Source organism: Myotis yumanensis, unplaced genomic scaffold (assembly GCF_028538775.1).
Source record: "Myotis yumanensis isolate MYYU_CA2020_CCGP unplaced genomic scaffold, mMyoYum1.0.hap1 SCAF_1, whole genome shotgun sequence".
In the NCBI taxonomy this organism is placed as follows: Eukaryota; Metazoa; Chordata; class Mammalia; order Chiroptera; family Vespertilionidae; genus Myotis; species Myotis yumanensis.
In genome coordinates, this window is record NW_027223752.1 from 16,077,548 (window position 1) to 16,101,828 (window position 24,281).

The window sequence follows — 24,281 nt, forward strand, 5'->3', positions numbered from 1 at the left end:
CAGTTCATAGATTAGGGTGACCCACTCGTCCAGGGGTGCTCAGGACGGTCCCTGGGACTCCCCCAGCCCCTGAAAGATGGGGGCAGTTGGCCCCTGTATTCGTCAGCTCAGGCTGCCATAACACTAGACCACAGACTGGGGGGCTTAAGTAACACAACAGAAATGAATTTTCTCACAGTTCGGGGGCCTGGAAGTCCAAGGTCAAGACGCCATCAGGGTTGGTTTCTGGGGAGACCTCGTCCTGGCCTATCTGCTGCTCTCCCTGTGCAGAGGGTTGGTCTCCTCCCTTCTTAGAAGGCCCAGTCCCCTCCCGAGGCCCCTCGCTCCTGGGATGCCGGCTGTAGGTCCTCAATACTTACTGGTCGCACATGGGTTGTTACTTTTAGTAGCTGAGTGGGCACACAGGCCTACCTCGTTTTACTGCACTTCACAGGTGTTACAGGTTCGAAGGCAAGAGCCTTCACCAGCAATAAGATTACAACCCGCTTTATTGCAATACTCGCTTTGTTGTGATGGAACTAAACCCACCATTCTGAGGTATACCCGTACTAAGAATTCTTTCCAGGTTTGTAAACCAAACCAGGACCCAATTAGGGCTCGTGACTTCATTGCAGTTGAGTCTCACTGAAGGTGGGTCTTACCAAAGATTAAAATCCGGGTGAACGGCAGGGGGCAGCAGAGAATGTCGTTTCTGCCAGAAGGTGCCCTGTAGGCGAGGGCTCTTGGCACCTTTTGCTGGAAACTCAAACTGAGCTCTCTGACACATGGCCGGTGCCGCCCTCCTCTCTCCTTCCTGTGGTGATGGGGGACAGAGGATGTTGGAGGGAGTCCCCTATGAAAGGGAAACTCCAGGGAAACATTTTCTTGACTCAGCACTTAGGACAGGACAGTCCCCAAGCACAGAGGCCGGCCACAGGGACAAACCCTCCGACTCCCACACTCAAGGGGCCAAAAAGCTGCATGTGGCTCGCGAGCTGCAGTTTGCCGACCACTGTGTTAGACCATTTTTCAGTTTCAATGTGTTAAATTATTAAATATGATGTTTGTTAATTTAGGACCTGCCTTTTCTTACTCATCCTTTTTAAAAAATACGTTTTTATTGATTTCAGAGATAGGAAGGGAGAGAGAAATAGAAAGATCAATACTGTTTCTATCATGGATCGGCTGCCTCCCGAAGGTCCCCTCCTGAGAATCAAGCCCACAACCCAGGCACGTGCCCTGACCAGGAATCAAACCGTGACCTCCAGGTTCATGGGACAATGCTCAACCAACTGAGCTGCACCAGCTGGGCTTACTCAGCCCTTTTAATGACAGGCTTCCTGACACCTTGGTGACACACACTAACTCCTGCTCCTGTTCAAAGACCTTGGAACACTTAACGGTATGTTTCTGCAGTAAAACTGTCTACCTAACTATTCACTAATACTTTTTTCTTAAATCCTCACTGGAGGATATTTTTTCCATTGATCCTTAGAGAGAATGTGGAAGTGGGGAAGGAGAGAGAAAGAGTGAGAGAAAGAGAGAAAGATCCATGTGAGAGAGACACATCCACTGGTTGCCTCTCACACAAACTCCAACTGGGGCCGGGGATCAAACCTGCAACCGAGGTACATGCCTTTGACCAGGAGTCAAACCCACGCCCCTTTGTTCGTGGGTCAGTGCTCTAACCACTGAGCCCAAACCGGCCAGGGCTCACTAATAATTATTAAACATCTAACATAAGCTCTTATAGAGGATGTTTGAAAATAATGAGAGTACCTACCTCTTTTTTTTTTCCTAATGCTCACCCAAAGCTATTTTCCCATTGCTTTTTAGAGAGAGTGGGAGAGGGAAAGACAGAAATATTGATGTGAGAGAAACACATGAATTTGTTGCCTCCTGCACAAGCCCCAACCAGGGCCCGGGCCGGGGAGGAGCCTGCAACTGAGGTAGTGCCCTTGACCAGAATCGAACCTAGGACCCTTTGGTCAACAGGCCGGTGCTCTATTCACTGAGTCAAACCGGATAGGGCTCTACCTCTTTTTGATGCCAAGACACCCTCAACATCAAGAATTATTCCTGTTTAGTCCTAGCTGGTTTCGCTCCGTGGATAGAGCATAGGCCTGAGGACTCAAGGGTCTCAGATTTGATTTCGGCCAAGGGCACATGCCAGGGATGCGGCTCAATCCCCAGTAGGGGGCGTGCAGGAGGCAGCCAATCAATGATTCTTTCTCATTATTGATGTTTCTATCTACCTTATCCTTCCTCTCTGAAATCAATAAAAAATATATTTTGAAAAAATATTCCTATTTAGATTTTTTAAAAATATATTTTATTGATTTTTTACAGAGAGGAAGGGAGAGGGATAGAGAGTTAGAAACATCAATGAGAGAGAAACATTGATCAGCTGCCTCCTGCACACTCCCCACTGGGGATGTGCCTGCAACCAAGGTATATGCCCTTGACCAGAATTGAACCTGGGACCCTTGAGTCCGCAAGCCGACGCTCTATCCACTGAGCCAAACCGGTTAGGGCTCCTGTTTAGATTTCTACACATCCTCTACTCTAAACCTCCCCTTCATGGTCTTTCAATTACAGTCTGACCAGAGCAGACAATTGGTCTTTCTGAGCATGTCATGTACATGAACATAACTGATTCACCTGATTTCTGATTGAGGATTCAAGTCCATTGAGGAACCTCGGTTACTTCTTTCCCCACAGCGCCACCTGCTGACCACAGCTCCCACCACAGGATAAGGACCCACTACTCAATGCTGGGGCCCCAGGCGGGTTCAGCATCTTCAGGGACCAAAGCAGCTTGAAGTGCAGGCAGTGCTCACAGGGGTTAAAGTTCAGGCCCCTTTTCCGTCAGACCCGGGTTCGGATCCCAGCTCCAACACTTACTCTCTGGGCCAGTGCTTAACCCTGGCAAACCTCACTTTCCCAGCTCTGAACAGGGACAGGAATGGTGCCGACCTCACCCGGCAGTTAGAACCAAAGGCGATAGAGAGAGCAGGTCAACTACCTAAAGGGGCTGAGCCCAGGAAGCACCATTGCACGGCTGCCGTTACTCATATTTAACACTGACCTGCTCCTTCATGGACCCCAACGACAGTTTGGATCAGTCAAGCATTTTTTTCTCTGAAAGGTTTGCCAACTCCATTAGGCTGATTATAGTCATTAAGCCAGTTTAGACAATAACACAAGTTGAGGTGATAAATGTCACAACATGTAAGGAGCCAGTATGAAAGCTTCATTATCGTTTACCTGCACGTGAGCTTTGGACCTAATTCACCTGCTGTGAAGACTGGGGATGCAAGCACTAGTCCCCAGACAGTGGGCATGCGTGTGCACACCTCATTTTAGCCTCTCCAGTGACACACCGGGACTTGAAGTGGTGACTGCCACCCGGAGAGGCTTGTGCACACGTCACACTCAAAAGGCGGCTTGGCACATGCCCTGGGCCCTGTCAGCTACTGTCACGCCAGCCGCTGAGAGCACACGAGTCTCAGGCATGGCCCTGGTCCTCAGAAAGCCCGAGTGTCCTTCATAAAATTTACTTTCTCAGGGGGCTTGTTGGGCAGGTTTATAGGTAAATAATCTACACAATGATATTTAAAAGTGAATTTGAAAATGAAACCACGTTTAAGACGATGGCTTTGTTTAATCGATTGTAAAATGCACATTTTCACCCCCAAACCTTACATCTCTGAAGTCAGGATGCAGCTTTGAGCATCTCTCGCATCACTGTTGGCTAGGTGGCAATTCTGACAAAATCGTCACTGCCACCACCCATTCATTTCCTTTCTATGAGCACACAGTCCTACAGCTTACAACTGCCAGCCTCTTAGATCCGATGAAACATATGCAGCACATCAACTAGAAACCCATTTTGGAACCTCTGGCTCACTCCCACCACAGCCCTAAATGTCCAGGTACAGCGCCCCCTGGTGGGAGGACTCAAGGCCAGGAAGGTAGGAGAAGAGAACCGCACCTGCTTTTCAGAGGGACCGAAAGCTCAGCCCCGAGGCCATGCTGAAGACCTTGCATGTGTCCATCACGTGTTAAATGCACCGGGATCTCCCTCCGGAAATGGCTTCTCCCAGGCCCGGCAGATACAAGGAAACCCCAAAACTTACCCTCTGGGGCTCTCTCTGCGGTAACTGTATGGAGATCCGCTCTGGACATTCCAGGACCCACCACCTGTAGGTGATGGGCGGGGCTTCTCGTGCTAAAGGAACTAAATTGTTCTGGGACGAAACTGCCACAACACGGACGTGGGTTTATATTTTCTACTTGGCTGTTCACATACCTAACGGGGGAGCACACCCCCTTCAGGCGCCTACACACACGTGTGCACACCCAGCACGCCATCTCGTTGGTGCTGCCCTGTCCACGAGGGAGACCTGAGGTCCTCCCCTTCATTTCCCGCGTGCATCCAGGTCACCCTCCTACCTTTTCCCACAGGCACACTGTGGGCGTCTCGCTCTTCCATCTGGTATGAGCATGATGGCGTGGCCTCCAGGGGCCCGGGAGGGCTGTCTGGGGTCGGCTCCGCTGGTTCTCCAGAACTGTTGTTTTTGCGTTTAAAGAATTTGATGAAGGTTCTGGCTCCAATCCAGGGCTTTTTCCTATTAGAAGTAGAGGCTTACGACTCTGCCAACCCTCACTGTCCCTCCACCTGGGCAAGTGGCCGTTAATTTGGGGTTCAGAAGGATGGAGCTCTTCGCCAGCACCATGATCTTCGTATGTGGAGCTCAGGGGGTAGAACACAATTTGCAGTGAATTCACACAGACCCAGAGGTGGTAGAAGCGTTCATTGTGGCAGAAACTCACACTAGCCTCTCGGGAAATGGAACTTCAAATACAGCAATCAGGTTCATCCCTGGCCCTGGCCGGTGTGTACGGGATGGCAACCAATCGATGTGTCTCTCACATTGATGTTTCTCTCCCCACCCCCCCCCACTTCCCTTCTACTCTCTCCAAATATCAATGGAAAAAATATCCTCAAGTGAGGTTAAAAAAAACAAAAATGAAAACAGTGAATTTAAAGGGTAAGTAATACACTGCAGCTAACCGGAAATGGAGGCATTCGACTAGAGCAAGAAGAACCACATGTGGGTTCTAATCCTGGCTCTGCCACAGAACAGCACTGTGCTCTCACAAACTAATTTCCTCATAGATGCCTCATTTCCCTGTCAACCGAAGGGTCAGGCGGAAGGTGGGAAATTCTGTGGTTCTGTGATGCCAGCAGAGAGGCCTTGCAGGATTCATGGTGATATGACCGCAAGGCTGGGCTGGGACAGGACACTCTGAAGGCCCAGCTCCCGGGGCTCAGGCCCGCACCAGGGAAGCCCTGCTGCACGGGGGGAGGCCAGCAGCCTCGAGGACTGAGCCGGCCCACCACCGGGGCTGCGGCCCACCACCGGGGCTGCTCTGCAGAAGGGAACGTGTTTGTGAACCACCCTGGGGTCTAGAGACTCCAGAGGAATGTAGGGAAGACCAAGAGGTTCCTGTGACAGAAGACCATGGGTGTTGGCCCTGGAGTCCGGCCCACGCTTCCTTCCCAAAACAGAGACATGGCGTTCTAGGTTTTGAAACCTGGAGACACAGCCTGATAGTCCTGCTTTAGTGGCTCTAAACCACAGACTCTCTGCCCCTTCAACAGGACATGGCAACGGGCCTTCGCCATCCCTCATAGGTTAACGCTGAGTATGGACGGCGGGACCGAAAGAAACTCTAAATTCTTTCAGTGCTGGGAGACCTGCGCACAGCGGACCTGCCATGGAGGGGAAGATGCGGGCCCAACAAACTGGTCACTGCGCTAGATGCTACAGCTTTCCCCACTCGTGAAAGAGCAAGCTTTCTGTTCTGTGCTTAAGTTACTGCCATTAAATCAACTCACTTCCTGTGAGCAGTATCCTGGGACTCGGAGGAATCCACGACTGTTTCCTTCTCTTCTTTTACTGTTGGTAAGAAATTTCCTTCTTCTCTGTAAATAGAGGAGAAAGAAAAGCAACCTGGTTTTTACATAAAACACGTAAATTGACTCATTGGACCAGCCTGGGACCTGGCCCAGAAGGGCCAGCATTTTCCTGGGACTCAGACATCACGGTGCTCATGGCCTTATGATTGCCGAGTCGGGAACATGGGGATGAAAGCACGTGACGTGGGTCCGGGAACCCTAACACGTGGAGGAGACCTGCTGAAGCACCAAGGATCAGGCTGAACGTCGTCTCCAGAGAGCAAGCCCCGAGCCATGTGAAACTCAGGGTCGGAAACCCGTGGGCCCTGACAGCTCAGACCCTGGTTTTCTTGCTGGAAAACAAGTCCCCTGGTGTGGAGGCCCGCTCCCAAGGGGTCCCGCAGGGTAGAGGTGGCGTGGGATGAAAGCGCCAGAGACCGGGCTTATGAGGACTGGCACAAGGCACCAGCAACTTTATTTTTTACACACACTGTTTTATAGCTAAGCTGTGGCTGGCCATGCTTCATAGATCACTGCTAGGGCTTGGCCTATCATGGCGAAGTAGCAGATCGTTACAAGCTGGGCAAGACTGGGCAAGCTTTGTCTAGTTCCATCTATGTATGACAAAAGTCTGCTTGCCTAGATCACAAGAACTGGAGTGCAAGCCAAGTTCATGTCCTTTACATGACTTGGAGTGGGGTCAGCCTTTCCTGGACCCCCACGGCCTCTTACATCTCCCCCTTCTTTGTGTTTCAGGCGCAGTTCATGCACAGGGGTTTGCAAGGATTGGAGGCTTCCTCCAATGGCTTGAATGTAGACTGGAAGTAGACAAAGCAGAATGGTTATGTATATAAGTAGCATAATCCTGGAACCCAATCACGAGGTCCACCGGGTAGAAGAAAACCAACTTTCAATCTCATTAAAAATTTTTGCTGCTACTTCCGCAGGTGGAAGCCAAGGTCCCTTTGTACTTATTATAGCCTGAATTTCCTTTAAAGTTATAAAATCAATCATTGTTGCTAAGTGCAGCTACTAAAACATAAATGAATTATATAAAACCATAATTAATCAATAATGCCCCATTACCAAGGTACTTATTAGTCAACTTTTCCCCATTGCTCTAGCTACTAATATAAACTTGCCCCGTTTCCCAGTTAGAGGCGAGGTTGTGTAATCCACTATCTACTTGTTGGGCTGTAAGGATAGAGGTTTCCAAGGCAAATCCTGATGCTACAGCAGAAGAAATAATTACCATAGTAAATACAATAAAAGCTATTAAGGAACATACAGAGGAACAGTGGGTACATTCCAGGTGAGAATCTGGTTAAACAATGCTTGAAAACGAGAGTCCCCCAAATGTCCATTAGGCCTCACCCAAGTCCCTTGAATACAGTCCAAGTCATTGGTAGTCAAAGGCGGGTCAGGATCAGTCCAAGTCTGCAGAGTGAAGGTGGGTGGATCAATCACATGAGTCTAGTGAACTGCAGCTGAAGTCACTGGCAAAAGTCCAGTCAAGGTAATTAAAGCCAAAGTCAATCCCCGGGAAGAGTTCCGAGTGAATGCTTTGAGCTTCTGTCTCTTCAAAGAGCCCCAGGTGAGGAGGGGCCATCGCCGTCCAAAGGGTCTGCAGACGACCCTCCGCTGGCGCGTGTCCTGAAGGTTTATGGCTTCTCATCCTCTTCCTCAGAGATCCGATCGCAAACTCGGTCATTGGGATCTGCATCTGGAACTTAAACACAAGTATACCCTCTTCCCCAAGTTAGCAACTCCACCGGGCCTTTCCAAAAGGAGGATTCCTGATCCCGGTACATTACTTTAGAATTAGGCTTATGTTCTTGAGGAACAAAGTGTTTTTCAGCAGCTATTTCCCCATGCTGCTGATTTTAAAAAATTTAAATAGTGAATGTTGTAGTATTTGGTGAGGAGAGTACGGACCCCCTAGCTCCCTCTTCTTTGTGTTTTAGATCTGATTTTTCAGGGAACGATGTGCCCTTTCAACTATGCTTTGTCCTTGGGGATTATAGGGGGTTCCAGGAATATGAGTGAAGAATTTACTTTACTAGGATTTAATTGCTTAAAAAGATACTGGCTTCCTATGGTAGGTACCCTTATTAATAAAGTTAGTAAATTTAGTAAAGTTTTATGTCTGATTTATGAGGTGTAAATACTGCCTATCTCTAGCCTAATTTAAAATGTAGTAGCGAGGAGCTTTTGTTATTTTAAATTATATCTTAAAATTCTATTGCTGTATTTTAAGAAATTTTAAATAAAATAACTTGTTTTGCCCTTTCTTAGAGGCAAAACTTAAAATATATATTTATTAATTTTTATTTGATAAAGCTTTCTATGTGATTTCAAGTATATTAAATTGGCTTTATTAAAAAATCCTTTAAGAAGAGAGAATAAACTTTTGAAAACATTTCAGGGTCTATGAAATGTCCCCAAATCATTCCTTGGTTATAGTTTTGAAATCTAACTTGAAAGATTATTAAATATATATGTGTATATATGATTTAAAGATGATATATTTTTTATAATTATTAAGAGATATTAAATATTACATTTGGCTTACTGGCCTGTACTATTTGATTAATTTCCTTCTAATATTTCTCTTCTTCTTCTTATAATTCCTTATTCTTAGAAACTTCAATCCTTTACAGCTGGTATTTCTTAGATTATTAAGAGCAGGTGCTTCCTTTCTTATGCAATTTTTAATATTTCTCTTCTTCTTTTCTGGCTTAAGAGATGGTTGATTATGGTCATGCCTGGGATCTAAACAATCCCGTATTAAATTCCATAAGGAAAATGCATTGACCGAGGTCTTACTTCGCCCAAGGGCTTTATAATGATTGCGCATTTGTTTTCCAATTTTCTGCCACGTTTCTAAGTTAACGGTTCCTTCCTCAGGGAACCACGGGCAGACTTCCTGCACAAAATTTAAAAACCGCTCTAGCTGTGAGGTAGTTACTCGAGCCCCTCTTGCCTGCAGCATGTTCTTTAACATCTGTGCATACAGAGAGCGCTCTTTGGTCTCTAACTGCCCCATGTTTTAATCCTAATGAATACAAATTCCCCAAAACTTACTATTACTTGATTGATTGCTTGATTGATTGATTGACTCGGCCGACTGTGACTCCGGGGTCCTCACGAAGCCCACCTTCAGTCCCCGTTCGGGCGCCAATTGTGGAGGCCCGCTCCCAAGGGGTCCCGCAGGGAAGAGGTGGCGTGGGATGAAAGCACCAGAGACCGGGCTTAGGAGGACTGGCACAAGGCACCAGCACCAACAACTTTATTTTTTACACACACTGTTTTATAGCTAAGCTGTGGCCAGTCATGCTTCATAGATCACTGCTAGGGCTTGGCCTATCATGGGGAAGTAGCAGATCGTTAAAAGCTGGGCAAGACTGGGCAAGCTTTGTCTAGATCCATCTATGTATGACAGTTGCTATGACAAAAGTCTGCTTTCCTAGACCACAAAAACTGGGGTGCAAGCCAAGTTCATGGCCTTTACATGACTTGGAGTGGGGTCAGGCCTTTCCTGGACCCCCACGGCCTCTTACAGCCTGGATCGAGGAGCTACTCAGATTCTGTCAGTCATGAAGCTACGGAGGTAGATGGCTACAGCTTTCTTCACTCATGAAAGAGCAAACTTTCTGTTTTGTGTTTAAGTTACTACCATTAAATCAACTCACTTCCTGTGAGCAGTATCCTGGGACTCGGAGGAATCCACGACTGTTTCCTCCTCTTCTTTTTCTGTTGGTAAGAAATTTCCTTCTTCTCTGTAAATAGAGGAGAAAGAAAAGCAATCTGGTTTTTATTTAAAAAAAAATATATTTCATTGATTTTTTTACAGAGGAAGGGAGAATAGAGAGTTAGAAACATCGATCAGCTGCCTCCTGCACACTCCCTACTGGGGATGTGTCCGCAACCAAGGTACATGCCCTTGACCGGAATCGAACCTGGGACCCTTGAGTCTGCAGGCTGACGCTCTATCCACTGAGCCAAACCGGTTAGGGCACGACTATGGAATTTTTAATAGCAATCATGAAAAAAATATATTTAAATGTTTGAAGTGGACAAAGTATATTACAGACTAGTATATAAAATATAATTCTATAATTCCATTTTGAAAAACATATATTCGCATGTAGTGGTTGAGAATGTTGGCCAAGTTAAGCCTCAGTTTCTCGCACTAGGAAGTTGTCTTTTGCAGTTACTAAGAATAAATGAGTCAATCTAAACAAAACACTTGGAACAATACTTGATTTTAAACATATGATAATTGTTAGCTGTTACATACTCAACACTACATAATAGGATTACAAGTGATTTTTGTTTGCTGCTTCATACTTTTTATGTATTCTACATTTTCTTTGATGAACACGTTTCACTATTATCAGAAAATAAGTGTTATTTCAATGCTTACTTCCAGCAAAACTAAGGAAATTAACACCAAGTAAATCATAATACTAACTTTTAGTAAACTTTATTATAAAAGAAAAAATAGTACTATTTTATGATTTTTTTCACCCACAAGAACATGAGTGGCAACCAGTGACTTGCTTATAAAAATATTTTAAGACTCACATAAGATAATATCTTATCTTCTCAAGATTAATGGGGAGAGGATCACCTGAAAAATTTTTCCCCAGGGAATCCAGTCTCTTGGCTCAACTATAAAAAAATCCACATAGATCAACTTTCTGCCAACCAGGGGAAGATTTGTTTTCTTTGATCTGCTGTCATATGTTCACAAGCTTCTAAAACGTTTGCCAAAATTAAGGTCTGCTGAATAGTTTTTGCCTTCACCCATATTCTTCCATTCATTCCAAACACTATTTCCAGTCGGTAGAGTTTTCCCACTTCCTGTAGGATTTCACAGTCTGGAGCTAGCAGCTTTCTAATTAAGCCCAAGTCACTTTAAAAAGTAGACCATCCTGTCCAATCACACCCATTCCGTTGGCTCATCCACAGCTGTCAATACAAACCATCTCTGGTTCCGTATCTTTATTAGCAACCACAAACTGTCCATAAATGAGATCTCCAACCTGCACATTTGGTCTGTTTCTTTTAAAATATATTTTATTGATTTTTTACAGAGAGAAAGGGAGAGAGATAGAGAGTCAGAAACATCGATGAGAGAGAAACATCGATCAGCTGCCTCCTGCACATCTCCCACTGGGGATGTGCCCACAACCCAGGTACATGCCCTTGACCGGAATCGAACCTGGGACCCTTCAGTCCGCAGGCCGACGCTCTATCCACTAAGCCAAACCGGTTCCGGCTGGTCTGTTTCTTTTAGTTGCACCTTCAAATGCCAAGTAAGACAACATCGACTTTAAATGTATCTCCCGATTTAGCCGTCACTATGCCAATCACATGGTCTCCTTTCACTGGGACATACCGCTTCTGCTGCGAGTCCACCCAGGGAACGCCGCCGCCGGGCTCCTTGTGCCGGAGGCGGTCGCCACAACGCCTCAAGCCGGGGCCGCACAGGACGCGCACCCGGAGCGCACGCCGGCATTTAGGCGCAGCGGTCGCTCCTCTGCGCCTCCCAGGCCTTCGGCATCCTCCTGCTCGGGCAGCCGCAGCTCCTCACCCGGCAGCACCGCCGGATCCAGCACAGCGCGTGCCGCCCGCGGGGGCTCGGCTGCAACCGCCGCTGCTGGAGCCAACCCGGGCGGCACCGAACACCGTTTCCGGTTCCCACTTCCGGCACGGTGTCCAATCGGCAGCCCGCCCAAGGCTTTCCGTTTTCGGCAGTAACGGTCGGACAGGATTGGAGCCTAGGTCGACGAAGCGTGTGGGCAGGTGGGTCCCCGCAGTCGGCGCGCCGCAATCCGGTTTTTAAAATAAAACACGTAAATTGACTCATTGGACCAGCCTGGGACCTGGCCCAGAAGGGCCAGCATTTTCCTGGGACTCAGACATCATGGTGCTCATGGCCTTATGATTGCCGGGTCGGGAACATGGGGATGAAAGCAGGTGACGTGGGTTCGGGAACCCTGACACGTGGAGGAGGCCTGCTGAAGCACCAAGGATCAGGCTGAACGTCGTCTCAGGAGAACAAGCCCCGAGCCATGTGAAACTCAGGGTCGGAAACCCGTGGGCCCTGACAGCTCAGACCCTGGTTTCCTTGCTGGAAAACGAGTCCCCTGGATCGAGGCAGCTACTCAGACTCTGTCCGTCATGAAGCTACCGAGGTAGATGGCTACAGCTTTCCTCACTCAGGAAAGAGCAAGCTTTCTACTCTGTGTTTAAGTTACTGCCATTAAATCAACTCACTTCCTGGGAGCAGTATCCTGGGACTCGGAGGAATCCACGACTGTTTCCTCCTCCTCTTCCATTATTGTTGGTAAGAAATACCCTTTTCCTCTGTAAATAGAGGAGAAAGAAAAGCAATCTGGTTTTTAAATAAATCACATAAATTGACTCAGCCCAGCCTGGGACCAGGCCCAGAAGGGCCGGCATTTTCCTGGGACTCAGACATCACGGGGCTCATGGCCTTATGATTGCCGAGTCGGGAACATGGGGATGAAAGCAGGTGACGTGGGTCCGGGAACCCTAACATGTGGAGGAGGCCTGCTGAAGCACCAAGGATCAGGCTGAACGTCGTCTCCAGAGAGCAAGCCCCGAGCCATGTGAAACTCAGGGTCGGAAACCCGTGGGCCCTGACAGCTTAGACCCTGGTTTCCTTGCTGGAAAATGAGTTCCCTGGATCGAGGCAGCTGCTCAGACTCCGTCAGTCATGAAGCTACCCAGGTCCCACCAACACGAGGAACTTTCCGTGAGTTCACCGTGAAGTAAGCATCCCGTGAAAAGTGATGGCTCTCACACCACTGGACCCCTAACCACCGATCCTGCTCTGCTCCCAGTGCCCTTGGCGCTGTTCTTCTAGTCTGTGTTGTTCTCTTCCCACAATCATGCTGGTTGGCCTTATGCTAGAGCGCTTTCCTGTCTGGCTCTGACCAACCCTCCACTCCAGGCGCACAAACGCACGGAGGGCAGGCACCACCCTCCCAGGACTGGGGAAGACTCCGCTCAGAGCAGGCTCAGCAAGCCTGCCATCTCCCTGGCCTCCTGCAGACCTGTTTAATGCAAAACCATCATCAGATCACCCCCTGGATACCAGGACCCGAATCTTCTAGTTGGCACCTGCCCAACCTCTGCTGGTAATTTTTACCCGCTGCGTTACAGAGAGCCAACTTCAGGCCACAGTCATTTCTACCCCAAAACTACAGTGTGGCTTTCCACATAAACCATCCGGGGTAGCTGGCCAACCACTTGTAGAAAAGCAGATGAATCTAAGAGAACAGTAAAGCAGGCCTGCTACCCAGGGAGCTGGGACAGTGCCCCTGGGGTCACTGTGACCATGTCCCTCTGTCCCACATGGCCAGCCATTCCTGACCACAAGGAAGGACAGTCCCGCAGCACAGCACCGAGGGGGGAAGACCACCCTGGGCCCACAAGATGCATCTCAGGTTACTTGACTTCCAACCACAAGATTTCCAACACCAAGGCTCTTCCTCCCGCCCTCCTTTCTGGCAGCTCCGAGGCCTGTAGACCAGCTTCCCATAAACACTCACTTCCCAGTGAACCCGACTCCTTAGCCGGGCATGGACGCCTTCCCCAGCTGAGTGCCGCCTGCTGCAGCCTTCCCTCCTGCCACTGCCTGCACCTTCCCTGCATCCAGACCACCCGTGCTCCACCGTCACTTCCCCCCACCGGCCAGCCCTGTCCCCATCCGGGTCAGCAGCAGCACCCCAATTCCCACCACCACGCTTCCTTCTAGGCCTCTATGAAGCTCCTCAACGCCTGTCTGCTGTGCACACAGCTCTGCTCACATCCCATCACGCCTACTAGCTCCTGGCCACCAGGTCACTGGTTCTGTGCACCTCGCAGGGCCTACGCCAAAGCCAGGAATGTGTCATGTCGGCAGAGGGAGGACAACCATGGTGCACCAACGACCCTCTCTCCAGCCTGTTAAGGGAAAACACACAGAAAGGGCTCGGCCCTCAATCTGAATTCCTTCCCTAGGCACCACTCTACCGCCATCATATTTTTAAAACTGAACTGAATTCCAAGAGCAGATTAAGAACCATCTGGCAGTGGGCAGTATCTTTGAAAAGCCAACCACCCCTACTTGCAGAAATCTAGAACCATTCCAGGAAAACGAGAGGAGGATGCGCTGGGAAGATGGTCTGACCCCTTGCCCTTGGGACACCAGTGCGCCAGGGGGCTCTCTGCCCAGAATGTCGAGGCCCAGGCGCGGGGCTGGAAGTCAGGGCCCCTTTGTGGACAGGGCAGCCCACACCCCTTACATGCACTGAGTATTGTCCTCAATCTCATTTAGAAGCCGACTGTTCCTCTTGGCCAATGTCAGAATCCTGCTCCTGAGTTTATATTTTTCCTCTTCCAAGTTCTTCTTCACACAGACGAACGCCTAGAACACAGGTCAACAATGGCTCACATACCATGCACCCCTGTGATTCCACTGCTGGGAATCTGTTCCCAAAAGAAGAAAAAAAGGCCACGTGCTCAAAGTGACACTCACACACAGTCTTTGAGCACAGACGCCAACGAGGACCCAGTCCCACCTGGCTGAGCCAAGGCTGTCGCCCAGGGCACAGGCCCGGTGTCCTGAGCCCTTCAGCCCAGGCCTCACCTCGCACTGGCTGTCCAGCTTCCTCAGCAAGATTTCAAAGTTATGCAGGTTGTCCCTCGCCTCTTCGTACCGGGCCTGCCAGAGCCTCACTTCCTGCTGCAGCTTCTCTAGGGACGTTTGCATGTCTTTGCTCTGGGTGTTCAGCTCCTTCTGCTCCCCCTTCACCAGCCGGTTCCAGAAGTTGGCTCTGGGGGTGGAGAGTCACATGGCCAAGGGCTGAGGGGCATTCCCAGCCTCCGACACAGGTGTGCACCTTAATCAAAACCACAACCTCTCTGGGCCTCCGTTTTTCCCGTGTGTAAATGAGGGTTGAACAAAATCAGCGGTTTTCAAACTGTGTCTGTTGGGGTTCTATGAGGCTAGCCCAGCTGCCCACTCTGGGCTGGGGGAGACAGGACAGGCAGGTCAGACACCTCTTCAGCAGAGCACCCTGTGAGAATCCTTCCCATGCAAGGCTTTGGCAGACCTGCCGACCTGGAACAAAGGGCTCTTCGACTGAAATACTTTTGAAATACATGGAATCAGAACATTTTGTTCTAAATCTGTATGTCTATGCCCAGCTCTTCCCCCCAATTCCAAGCTCCTTTCTAATTTCACTCCTGAGACAAATAAAATATGAGATTTGAGAGTATTAGGTAAATCCACTGAAATCATCATCGTCATCGTCATAACAGCCCGACTGGGTATCAGGGGGAAGATTTAGACCAGAAAGCTCACATGACCAGAGGCTCATGGACTCAATTTGAACACAGATGTGCTCTGTTTGGCCCACATCATCTGTCTCTGCTGACTTCTGGTTTTTTAATTTATTATTTTTTAAATTAAATCTTTATTGTTCAGATTATTATATTGGTTCCTCTTTTTTCCCACCATAACTCCCCTCCACCCAGTTCCCACCCCACCCTCCGCCCTCACTCCCCACCCACTGTCCTCATCCATAGGTGCACGATTATTGTCCAATCTCTTCCTGCACCCCCCACACCCTTCCCCCCCCAAGAATAGTCAGTCCATTCCCTTTCTATGTCTCTGATTCTATTATAATCACCAGTTCATACTGTTCATCAGATTATTTATTCACTTGATTTTTAGATTCACTGTTGATAGATGTGTATTTGTTATTCATAATTTGTATGTTTACCTTTTTCTTCTTCTTCCTCTTCTTAAAGGATACCTTTCAGCATTTCATATAATACTGGTTTGGTGGTGATGAACTCCTTTAGCTTTTTCTTATCTGTGAAGCTCTTTATCTGACTTTCACTTCTGAATGATAGCTTTGCTGGATAAAGTAATCTTGGTTGTAGGTTCTTGGCATTCATCACTTTGAATATTTCTTGCCACTCCCTTCTGGCCTGCAAAGTTTCTGTTGAGAAATCAGCTGACAGTCGTATGGGTACTCCCTTGTAGGTAACTGACTGTCTTTCTCTTGCTGTTTTTAGGATACTCTGTCTTTTGCTCTTAGCATTTTAATTATGATGTGTCTTGGTGTGGTCCTCTTTGGATTCCTTTTGTTTGGGGTTCAGTGCACTTCCTGGACTTATAAGTCTATTTCTTTCCCCAGGTAGGGGAAGTTTTCTGTCATTATTTCTTCAAATAGGTTTTCAATATCTTGCTCTCTCTCATCTTCTGGCACCCCTATAATTCAGATGTTGGTACACTTGAAGCTGTCCCAGAGGGTCCTTACACTATCTTTGTATTTTTGGATTCATTTTTCTTTTTGTTTTTCTGGTTGGGTGTTTTTTGCTTCTTCGTATTTCAAATCTTTGACTTGATTCTTGCGATCTTCTAGTCTGCTGTTGGAACTCTGTATAATATTCTTTATTTCAGTCAGTGTATGCTTAATTTCTAGTTGGTCCTTTTTCATAACCTCGAGGGTCTCACTAGATTTCTTGAGGGTCTCACTAAGTTTATCGGCTGTTTCTAGAGAATTCTTGATAAACCTTAAAAGTGTGGTTTTGAACTCTATATCCAGTAGTTTGCTTTCCTCCATTTCTGTCATTTGTGACCTGTTGCTTTGTCTCTGCATTTTGGCTGCTTCCCTGTGTTGATAGAGTGGCTTTCTGTGCTAGGTGTCCTATAGGGCCCAGTGGCTCAGCCTCCCCAATTACCTGAGGTGGACACTCTTGGTGTACCCCTTTGTGGGCTTTGTGCGCAGTCTTGTTGCAGTTAAGCCTTGATTGTTGTAGGTAACACTGGGAGGGATTGACCTCCAAGCCAACTGGCTGTGAGAATCAGCTGTGTCTGCAGTGGTAGAACTTCTATGCTGGAGACACCCCTCTGGGGCAAGACTCGCTTTAGTGGGGCTTTGGTGCTCACTGAGTCTGCCCCCTGAGTGTGTCCTTTATGGATCCGAGGAGCTGCAATCTGGATGGTCCCACTCTGACCACCGGGCACACTGGCTCCTGGATCTCTAAGGAGGTGCTAATCTAGCCTCTACCTGAGGCTACCTAGCAGGAGCCAGCTGTGAAGCAATGCGAGTTGCCTGGGGCCTTGGGCCAGCTGCAGTTTGTTAGGTAATTTTCAGATTGCAAAGGGCCAGGCCTTTCATATGCAAAAGCCTCCGTGCATGGCTTGGGCGGAGCGGGTCCCAGGCGATCAACAGGGCGGAGCAAGCAGCTATGGCTGCCCTCAGAGGCCCCGTTTCTCAGTGCCCCGGCAATCGTTGCAAGCACCTCCGAGAGAAAGCTGCCCTTGAGTTCCAACTGATGCCAGACAGTCCAGTTTCTCCCGTATGAGTCTGGGTCCCCAGAGACTCGCCCAGAACTGGAGCTCAGAGCTTGAGACTCCCTCCCGATTGAAAAAGACATCTGTGTCCTCAGCCGCCAGCCCTCTCTGCGTGTGCCTCCGTACCTCTGTACTTTACTTCCACACTGCACCTCCTCTGAGTCTCGGTATGCTTTTCCCTTTCCTTCTAGTTGTAGAATTTCCACTCAGCCAGCCTTCCTGTGGTTCTGGATGATGTCTGTTCCGTCTTTTAGTTGTATTCTTGAAGTTGTTGTGTGAGGCAGCAATCTCCGGTGTTTACCTATGCCGCCATCTTGGTTTTCCTCACTTCCCTTTTCATAGACGTCATCAAACTTCCTCACCATGGCGTCCAGAAAGGGAGCTCCTAATTGCAAGAATGAAACAGACCAAACGTCATCGCAACACCTGACAATCGCGGCAGCAAGTTACTCTCAGGGATCCTTCTTTTCAACAAGCTGAAGTGTTTATGTTGAAAGAGTCAGTACTTTTAAAATCAAGGTGTCAATATACACATGGTAGGATACACACACCCACAGCGGATATGCTTTAAAAACCAGTCTGAGTGTGCAGTATGATACAGGGCCACGCGGACTGGTGGATACAGCACAGAGCAATCCGCCACAGCACTGGGACCTGCCTGTAAGCACACCCTCTCGTCTTCTAGGTCAAGGTGGACTGCCTCGGCCAGCAGCCTTCTGGTTCCTTGGAAAAAGACCACTGCACATCTCTGTCTGCAATGCTGCACATCTAACAGCACTCATTCTGGAGAAGGAGGCAGGAGCAGGACGAGGTGGGGGCATGGAGCCGTGTGGAAGGTGCAGTTGGGAAGGGAGACCTGACAAACGCAGTCCTGTGGGACCTGGGAAGGAAGACCCCGAGACAGAACTAGCAGGTGTGACCAGCCACTTGGCCACTAGACGTAAAAGATTAAACTCTGAGGAACAGGAGCTGGAGGAGAAAGGGAGGTTATGGGGGGCTGCTTCAACTGTGGGTGCAGGTGAGCTCAACCACACAGGTTAGAGTGTGATATACACGCGTCATTGCTGAAGGGCAAACACTAACTGCTAGAAGCCTCCAGAGAAAGACGCAGATGGGCAGGAGGGAACAACTTCACAGAGGCCAGCGCCCACAGACAAGGGATATTCTGTGGGTAACAAATAATAAATGTAACCTGTAAACTCCCTCCTGGAGCCCCTTCACGAAAATCAACCTGAAGAGCATACTATGACCACACATTATGCTCAAGTATAACTTAAAAAAAGAGACATTAGCTCAGCCGGCATGACTCAGTGGTTGAAAGTCGACCTTCGAACAAGGGACTCGAAGTTTGATTCCTGGTCAGGGCACATGCCCAGGTTGTAGGCTCAATCCCCAATGTGGGGCCTGCAGGAGGCAACCGATCAATGATTCTCTCTCATCATTGGTGTTTCTTTCTCTCTTCCTCTTCCTTCCTCTCTGAAATCAATAGAAAGATATTTTAAAAATTAGAATTCTGCAGACATAAACATTATTTATATATAAAACTAGTGGCCCAGTGCATGAAATTCTAGCGGGGTGGGGTGGGGGGGTTGTCCCTCAGCCTGTCCTGCACCCTCTCCAATCTGGGACGGCTGGCTCCTAATCGCTCACCTGCCTGCCTGCCTGATCACCCCTAACCACTCTGCCTGCCGGCCTGCTCGCCCCCAATTGCCCCCTCTTGCCAGCCTGATCACCCCCAACTGCTCCCTCTGCCAGCCTGCTCCCCCCGCCAGCCTGATCACCCCTAACCACCTCTGCCTCGGACCCACCATAATGGCTTTGTCCCGAAGGACAGCTGGAAGATCTTCTGGTCTAATTAGCATATTACCCTTTTATTAGTATAGATAGTATAGATGCCTGGTGCACAGGTGGGGGCTGGCTAGTCTGCCCTGAAGGCAGTCCCAGACCAGGGTGGTGGTCCCCTTGGCGGGGCAGGGCCAGCCTGGGCGAGGGGCTGAGGGCTGTTTGGGGTCAGTGTGCAGACCAGCCAAGCCTCTGGCTTTGTCTGGAAGGTCTCTTGGTCTAATTAGCATATTACTCTTATTTTATTAGTATAGATACTCAGGTTGAATGTTTTCAACACACGATGGGAATTACTTAACTACATCAAATACCTGAAATTTTGAATGTATTTGATGTCTTCAATATAAACTATCATCAGTGGAGCATTTAAAACGAGCAATACCGTTCATGTTGCTGAAGTTGTTAAGCTTGCACATTGGTTCCGATGGGACTTGCACGCAGATCTGCAGAGATCTGGTGTCTGATGGATAAATGACTCCAGAGCAGCTCAGGGGCGCACCCCAGGGGCGTGACCCACTCTGGGCCCCACGAGGACGCTGCTGTCACCGCAGACCTGGAGCCTCCTGCACGTGCGGAGAGCTCCTCCTCTGCGCCCGAGGCATCGTGATGAGGCCCCGCAGCGCGTCCTTCCCGGCGTCCTTCCCGCCACGGGTAAGGCTGACGGGGGAAGCGGACAACGACCTCCGGCGCCCCGTCAGTGGACGCCTGACCTGCTGCCGGGGGCCGGGGGCCGTGGCTTTTACTACAACTCGGGGACTTTCTGTCTGAGCCGAACCCTGTGGCTGAGGAGGGTCCCGGTCCAACACCGGAGGACTTGGGCCGGGAAGCCCTGGAGCGGCGCCCCGAGTGGGGGCCACACAGGGCAGAGGCGGCGCGGGCTCCAGCGCCCTCTGCAGGGCGGGCGGCCTGGGAGGGGGCGTCTTTCTCAGAAACAAACCCCGACTCGGAAGGCGCCTCCCGGAGCCGCTGGTGCAGGCAGAGCGGGGAGGCCGACGCCCGGAGGCCCCGGGGCCTGAGCGGGGCCGGTCCCCAGCCCGCGCCCCGTGCCCCGCGCCCCCCACGTCCCATCTTCCCCGCAGAAGCTGACCGACTCCCCCGCATGAGCACGTCCCCCGCGGGGCTGCCCTTCGAGGCCGCCGGCCGGGCTCCTCCCCGCAGGGTCAGCCGCCCCAGGGCCCCGCCCGCCGCCCCAGGCCCACGTCTGCCCCGAGGTCCCCAGGGTCCCTGCTGCAGCAGCTACAATGGCCAGACACTCCGGTGCCCCGGGACCTCGCCATCTTCCCCAGGCGCCTCGCTGACTTCCTGCAGGGGCGGGACTTCCGGTCGGAGCGCGGCGCTCCGTGAGGGCCGGGGTGTCCCCTGCTGGCGGGAGGCGGCAGTGCAGGGAACCGCGCAGCCGCCGCGCGTCTCCTCTCCAGCCAAGTTGTAAAGGGGTGGGTGGTGCGTGCAGAAGTGCGCCCCCACTTCATCCCGGAAAGCCTGGTGCAGAGGCTTCTGCACGCCCTGCTCGGAAGGGGCCGTGCTTGTCGCCGGCGTGCATCTTGAGACACGTGCACGGGGGAGAGAACATGCCCACAGGGAAATGTGTCCTTGTGCCTGGGCGTGCATTTACCAGTAGTTATGGGAAATTTCTGCTCAGCTTGCTGTTCTGAGACTGGTGTTTCCACTCCACCCCGGGGCTCCGTGTACCGTGTGATACCTCTTCTGAGGTGTGTTGTGTCCCCAAATCCATGCGGATGGGACACAGTGACCGCGGTCTTGTTGGGAATATGGCCTTTGCAGATGTAATCAAGTTCAGAGGAGGCCTTGGGTCTTGGATGGGTAGGCCCTCGCTGCAACGACAGGTGTCCTTGTGAGAGGGAAATTAGACTCACTCGCAGAGAAGGTCATGTGAGTTGCAGCTCCAGAAGGACCAGCCTTGCCCTCACCCTGATTCCGGGAGTGAGCGTCTCACAGGCAGCGTGGAGAGCTCCGGTCCCTGCCCACCTGCCCCGTCACTGTCTCCTGGGCTCCTGGAGAGAAGCCACAGGAGAGGAAGGGACTCCCAGCTGCAGCCCCCAGCCTAGGGGTGAGGAGCAGGAGAAGGGGGTGCCTGGGGCACTGGCCCATCCCTGCCTCCCTGGGCACCTCCCATCCTGTGCCCTGACAGGTGGACCAGGGCTGATATCTGCCCAGAGGGCCTGAGGACCCGTGTGCAGGGCTGTGCAAGGGAGACCCAAGAGCAGGCGTGACAAAGTTCATCTTCCATCTGTCTCACCTCATCCAGTGCTGCATATACTCAGCACCCTCACTACCCCCACCCAAGTCTCTACAGGGTCTCCCTTCTGTCTTACACCCTGGAGCCCATGCCTGTCTCTCACCCAGTGATTTCTCTGGTGCTAATTGGGAAGACGGAGTCAGTCTCCCTTTTCGTCAGCACATTTAACAAATGAAGTAAATCCGTTTATTCCCACGGAGTGCTTGGAAGGGGTCTGGCCCACAGTAACTGCTCAGTGAATGAGTGTCAGCGCCCTCCCCAGGCATTCAGGGCAGTTGGTGGACAGGAACTTCTGTTTCCCTGGACCTGGTGAAAGGGCTGGTTGCAAACGTAAAAGATTCCATGAATGACACAGGGGCTGACAGGTGGGCAACAGGGCAAGTGGTAGAGCCAGGGTGCTGGTGTGCACACATGTGTGCATGAGTGAGTGTGTGTGTGTGTGTATTTGGAAGACGTGCCAGTGTTTCACAGGTTATCATCCTAGAAATAGCTTAGGGAAAATGTATAAATGTACTTTTTAATTAACAGATAATGCCAAATTTCCAACCCACTTCTGTGCCAGCTCACACTCAAATGGAGAGTGAGCGCCTGTTCCCCACACCCCTCCTTCATTGACTCCTTTATGGGTTTTCATCTTTGCCCATCTCGTAGGTGAAAGGTCAGCATGGAGATGCCCTGTGAGAGGGGATGGAGTGTGGGGGGCCCCTAGGCTGCAAGGTCATCCCAACCCCCTTCTTCAGCTCCCTTCACCAACGGGCCACCGAGCCACAACCCAGCTGTCTTCCCTCGCATCCACCCCACTGACCTGGGGGAGAACATTCGGGCAGACCCTGGGAGCCGCCCAGTCTCTTCTTCCATCCATCCTTCTGACCGTGGTCCTGTGCAGCCCCTCCCGTGGGTCCAGTGGATTTGCTGGCAGAGGCCTCACTCTCACCCTCGCTGGCTCCTTCCGTTCAGCCCACCCTGCCAGGCAGTGCCCTTGCTGTGCTGGAGGCAGCCTGTGCTGGCTTGTGAGAGCCCATGGTGTTTCCAGGGACTTCACAAGCCAGGTGTTAAACTCAGCCATGGCTATAAGGTAACTTGTGTGAACTTGGGATTAAATAATTTATATTAAAAACAAAGGTAATACCCCGGCCGGTGTGCTCAGTGGGTTGGGCATTGATTGTCCTGTGCACTGAAAGGTCACTGGTTCCATTCCCAGTGAGGTACAAGCCCGGGGTGTGTGTTTGATCCCTGGTAGGGTGTGTGTGGGTCACAAGTGACCAATGTCTCTCTCTCTCTCTCTCTCTCATCTCTCTCTCTCCTTCTCTCCCCATTCCTCTTTTTAAAATAAGTGAAAACATTTTAAACAAACAAAGGCAATAAATACTCTGAACCTGCCCCTTGTAATTGTTTTCCTGTTACCTATGCTCTTGGGTTATTCATATCTATCGTACCTGCGTGGAGGTGATATTATAGAACAGGTGGCACCGCACATCTAGTCCCATCTTGGTGGATAGGGACTCCAGGTTGGCAGCTTGAAATCAGCGATAGTGAAAGTATTTACACCGAGGAAATTGGCACATGTTACCAAATCAGGGCTTGATTTGTTTTCCTCAGTGTGTGCTCTCTCTAGACTTGAGAAAGTGATGAAGAAAATGTTCATAGTAAAGATTAAAACTAAAACTGTGTTTGGTGAATATTATGGTATGTAAATTGTATCTTTTTTTTTTTTTTTAAGTCTGTAGGCATTACAATGCAAATACATCACAAGCATTAAGGAACTGCCCTAGCCGGTTTGGCTCAGTGGATAGAGCGTCAGCCTGCAGACCAAAGGGTCCCGGGTTTGATTCTGGTCAAGGGCATGTACCTTGGCTGCAGGCTCCCTCAGCCTGGGCCCTGTAATTGAGTCCTATGGGTGGGCCTAATCCAATAGCACTGGGTCCTTATCAGCAGAGGGAAAGACACCAGGGGCCCATGCACCGAGGAGAGGCCGCGTGAGGACGCAGCGAGAAGGCGGCCGTCTGTGAGCCAAGGAGGAACCGATTCTGCCAACGGCTTAACGTAGGCTTCCAGCGCCAGTGAGAAAACCAGTTTCTGTTATCGAAGCCGGCCGTCTGTGGTGTTCTGTTATGGCAGCCCGAGCAGACTAACACCCCCTGTCTTTGAGCCTGCACGTCCTCATCCGTAATATCTCCCTCGAGGGGCTGTGTGCAGATTCAGTGAAATAATGCAGGCGAATTGCTGACAGCACCAGGCCCACCGAGAGCTCCGCATGCGCAACGGCCCTGTCCCGTGGCCCTGGATCAGGCCCCCACACCTGAGGTTGTCCCCTCACACCTCCCTTGGGGCTGAGGCATCCGGATGACAGGGGGTCCAGGTGGCCCCGCCCCTCCTCCTCTGGCCTCTCCTGATGATGGGTGGGCCTCAGCATTGGCCTCAGGATGGTGGGCCTGGTGCACACCCAGGCATACACTGTACACACACACACCCTCTTCTGACAGTGGCCTCTCAGTCCCGCTCGCTGGCTGGCTCTGTTCCCTTACTTGGGAGCTTAACATAATCCCCCCGGGGCTGGGCTTGTGCCCAATCCACCCTCTGAATTCCGCCCCACACCAAGCTGAGGCCCCACCTGGGTAAGAGGGTGTTTGGGTCATGGGCCCCCGTGACCTTCTCCGCCAGCCTCAGGTCTTGTTGGAGGCGGTGGGCGCCTCGCCTTACAACTGGGGGCACAAGGCTGCGAAGGCAGCTCAGCTCAGGGCTGCGGGGCAACTGGAAGCTCAGGAAGGGGAGAGGGTCTGCGTGGGGGAGGGGGCAACCTGGGGTCCTGGCTGGCTGCCCGCAGCTCTGGGTTTGCGTTTTCTCATGTCTGC

The 24,281-nt window shown here is 50.6% G+C and overlaps 1 protein-coding gene across 3 annotated transcripts; it reads right to left on the bottom strand.

Annotated features, from left to right (window-relative positions):
- Positions 1–8,304: 8,304 nt before the first annotated feature.
- Positions 8,305–20,202, bottom strand: LOC139010316 (protein Daple-like). Of its 3 annotated transcripts, XM_070414591.1 has the most exons (7): positions 19,555–20,202; positions 15,748–17,715; positions 14,610–14,796; positions 14,266–14,387; positions 12,230–12,319; positions 9,637–9,723; positions 8,305–9,307 (listed from the first exon to the last, which is right to left on the bottom strand). In XM_070414591.1, the coding sequence occupies exons 3-7, from the start codon at positions 14,730–14,732 to the stop codon at positions 9,283–9,285; spliced, it is 447 nt and encodes a 148-aa protein (XP_070270692.1). In that variant the 5' UTR covers positions 14,733–14,796; positions 15,748–17,715; positions 19,555–20,202; the 3' UTR covers positions 8,305–9,282. The 3 variants fall into 3 exon arrangements, 1 of the variants encoding a protein (XP_070270692.1); XR_011471500.1 differs by lacking the exon at positions 19,555–20,202 and having other exon boundaries at positions 8,305–9,723; positions 11,349–12,319; positions 15,748–18,892; XR_011471501.1 differs by lacking the exons at positions 12,230–12,319; positions 14,266–14,387; positions 14,610–14,796; positions 15,748–17,715 and having other exon boundaries at positions 8,305–9,723.
- Between the last annotated feature and the right edge of the window lie 4,079 nt (positions 20,203–24,281).

Coding starts and splice junctions, on each gene's coding strand:
- LOC139010316 (XM_070414591.1), bottom strand. CDS start 14,732: ATGCAAACGTCCCTAGAGAAGCTGCAGCAGGAAGTGAGGCTCTGGCAG. Junction 9,724..12,229: donor CAGGATACTGCTCCCAGGAA/GTGAGTTGATTT, acceptor CTCTATTTACAG/AGAAGAAGGAAATTTCTTAC. Junction 9,308..9,636: donor CAGGATACTGCTCACAGGAA/GTGAGTTGATTT, acceptor TCCCCATGATAG/GCCAAGCCCTAGCAGTGATC.